The 2,500-nt window shown below is 47.2% G+C and overlaps 1 protein-coding gene across 1 annotated transcript in view; it reads left to right on the top strand.

Moving 5' to 3' along the window:
• ptprz1b (protein tyrosine phosphatase receptor type Z1b) overlaps window positions 1-2,500 on the top strand; it is a gene marked incomplete at both ends in the record, with an annotated part of 89,091 nt that overhangs the window by 44,408 nt on the left and 42,183 nt on the right. The window contains 1 exon segment of the mRNA XM_084330992.1: window positions 1,273-1,315. Coding sequence (XP_084187118.1) covers window positions 1,273-1,315 — 43 coding nt within the window.

Below are 2,500 nucleotides of genomic sequence, written 5' to 3'. Positions count from 1 at the left end.
AGTCAGTGTTCCTCATGGGCCAGGTGTTTTGCCTCCTACACGGGGGGTGGAAGAGCTCCTCACACCCAGTGAGTCAGTGTTCCTCATGGGCCAGGTGTTTGCCTCCTACACGGGGGGGTGGAAGAGCTCCTCACACCCAGTGAGTCAGTGTTCCTCATGGGGCCAGGTGTTTGCCTCCTACACGGGGGTGGAAGAGGTCCTCACACCCAGTGAGTCAGTGTTCCTCATGGGCCAGGTGTTTGCCTCCTACACGGGGGTGGAAGAGGTCCTCACACCCAGGTGAGTCAGTGTTCCTCATGGGCCAGGTGTTTGCCTCCTACACGGGGGTGGAAGAGCTCCTCACACCCAGTGAGTCAGTGTTCCTCATGGGCCAGGTGTTTGCCTCCTACAACGGGGGTGGAAGAGCTCCTCACACCCAGTGAGTCAGTGTTCCTCATGGGCCAGGTGTTTGCCTCCTACACAGGGGTGGAAGAGGTCCTCACACCCAGTGAGTCAGTGTTCCTCATGGGCCAGGTGTTTGCCTCCTACACGGGGGGTGGAAGAGGTCCTCACACCCAGTGAGTCAGTGTTCCTCATGGGCCAGGTGTTTGCCTCCTACACGGGGGTGGAAGAGCTCCTCACACCCAGTGAGTCAGTGTTCCTCATGGGCCAGGTGTTTGCCTCCTACACGGGGGTGGAAGAGGTCCTCACACCCAGTGAGTCAGTGTTCCTCATGGGCCAGGTGTTTGCCTCCTACACGGGGTGGAAGAGGTCCTCACACCCAGTGAGTCAGTGTTCCTCATGGGCCAGGTGTTTGCCTCCTACACGGGGGTGGAAGAGGTCCTCACACCCAGTGAGTCAGTGTTCCTCATGGGCCAGGTGTTTGCCTCCTACACGGGGGTGGAACAGCTCCTCACACCCAGTGAGTCAGTGTTCCTCATGGGCCAGGTGTTTGCCTCCTACACGGGGGTGGAAGAGGTCCTCACACCCAGTGAGTCAGTGTTCCTCATGGGCCAGGTGTTTGCCTCCTACACGGGGGTGGAAGAGCTCCTCACACCCAGTGAGTCAGTGTTCCTCATGGGCCAGGTGTTTGCCTCCTACACGGGGGTGGAAGAGCTCCTCACACCCAGTGAGTCAGTGTTCCTCATGGGCCAGGTGTTTGCCTCCTACACGGGGGTGGAAGAGCTCCTCACACCCAGTAAGTCAGTGTTCCTCATGGGCCAGGTGTTTGCCTCCTACACGGGGGTGGAAGAGGTCCTCACACCCAGTGAGTCAGTGTTCCTCATGGGCCAGGTGTTTGCCTCCTACACGGGGGTGGAAGAGGTCCTCACACCCAGTGAGTCAGTGTTCCTCATGGGCCAGGTGTTTGCCTCCTACACGGGGGTGGAAGAGCTCCTCACACCCAGTGAGTCAGTGTTCCTCATGGGCCAGGTGTTTGCCTCCTACACGGGGATGGAAGAGCTCCTCACACCCAGTGAGTCAGTGTTCCTCATGGGCCAGGTGTTTGCCTCCTACACGGGGGTGGAAGAGCTCCTCACACCCAGATTTTGCGTCCACCACCTTGGTTTTTTGCGTAAAAATGTATAGATGATTGCAAAGATATTTGTTATCTCTCATTTCAGGTTAGCACAAAGTAAAACATTTAAATTAGGGATGCTCGATATTGGCTTTTTTACCGATACCGATACCGATATTGTCCAACTCTTAATTTCCGATACCGATATATGCAGGGCCCCCCCCCCCCCCCCCCCAAAAAACTGAATAATTTCAGGTAATTAACATTACATATCTCTTGTTGTGGAATTAACACAACATTATGCATACTTTTGACAATAAATGAAATCAGAATTTGTTCTTATTTGCTTGCCTGGGTAAATAAAGGTTATAGAAATGTAAAAAAAAAAATAATAATAATAATTGAAAACCGATACCGATATTTTCCGATATCACATTTTAAAGTATTTAAATAAATTACTTCTGCGAATATGCGCTATGACTGTGCTATGAATCAATAATAATAATAATAATAATAATAATAATAATAATAATAATAATAATAATAATAATAATAATAATAATAATAATAATAATAATAATAATAATAATAATAATAATAATAATAATAATAATAATAATAATACACTTTATTTGTATAGCACCTTTCATGCAGAAACTGCAGCTCAAAGTGCTTCACAACAGAAAAAAGACGGGCACAAAATGAGTGCTAGACATAAAATCACAGTTTTTCACAGTTTCACAGTTCTTCCCAACAGGCCACCTTGTTTATGATTTGATTCCATTTTAAATACACAATAATAAAAAATAGTAAGATAAAATAGACAATAGTGCAGTGTAGGGCTGTCTTAAATACTTCGAAGCTTCGTTCGATGGGCATGGGATTCGAAAATGAAAGGAAAATTCGATTATGTAAAAGAAAAAAAAAGAAAAAAGTATAATTTTTTCTAAAAAAAATATTGCAAAATCAACTCTGCCTCTCTTTGTTAACTACAACAAGCAATGC

Source organism: Notolepis coatsorum (assembly GCF_963971535.1).
Source record: "Notolepis coatsorum genome assembly, chromosome: 15".
Taxonomy (NCBI): domain Eukaryota; kingdom Metazoa; phylum Chordata; class Actinopteri; order Aulopiformes; family Paralepididae; genus Notolepis; species Notolepis coatsorum.
Note: the sequence above shows the minus strand (reverse complement) of the source record. Positions and strands in the feature narration are given on the sequence as shown.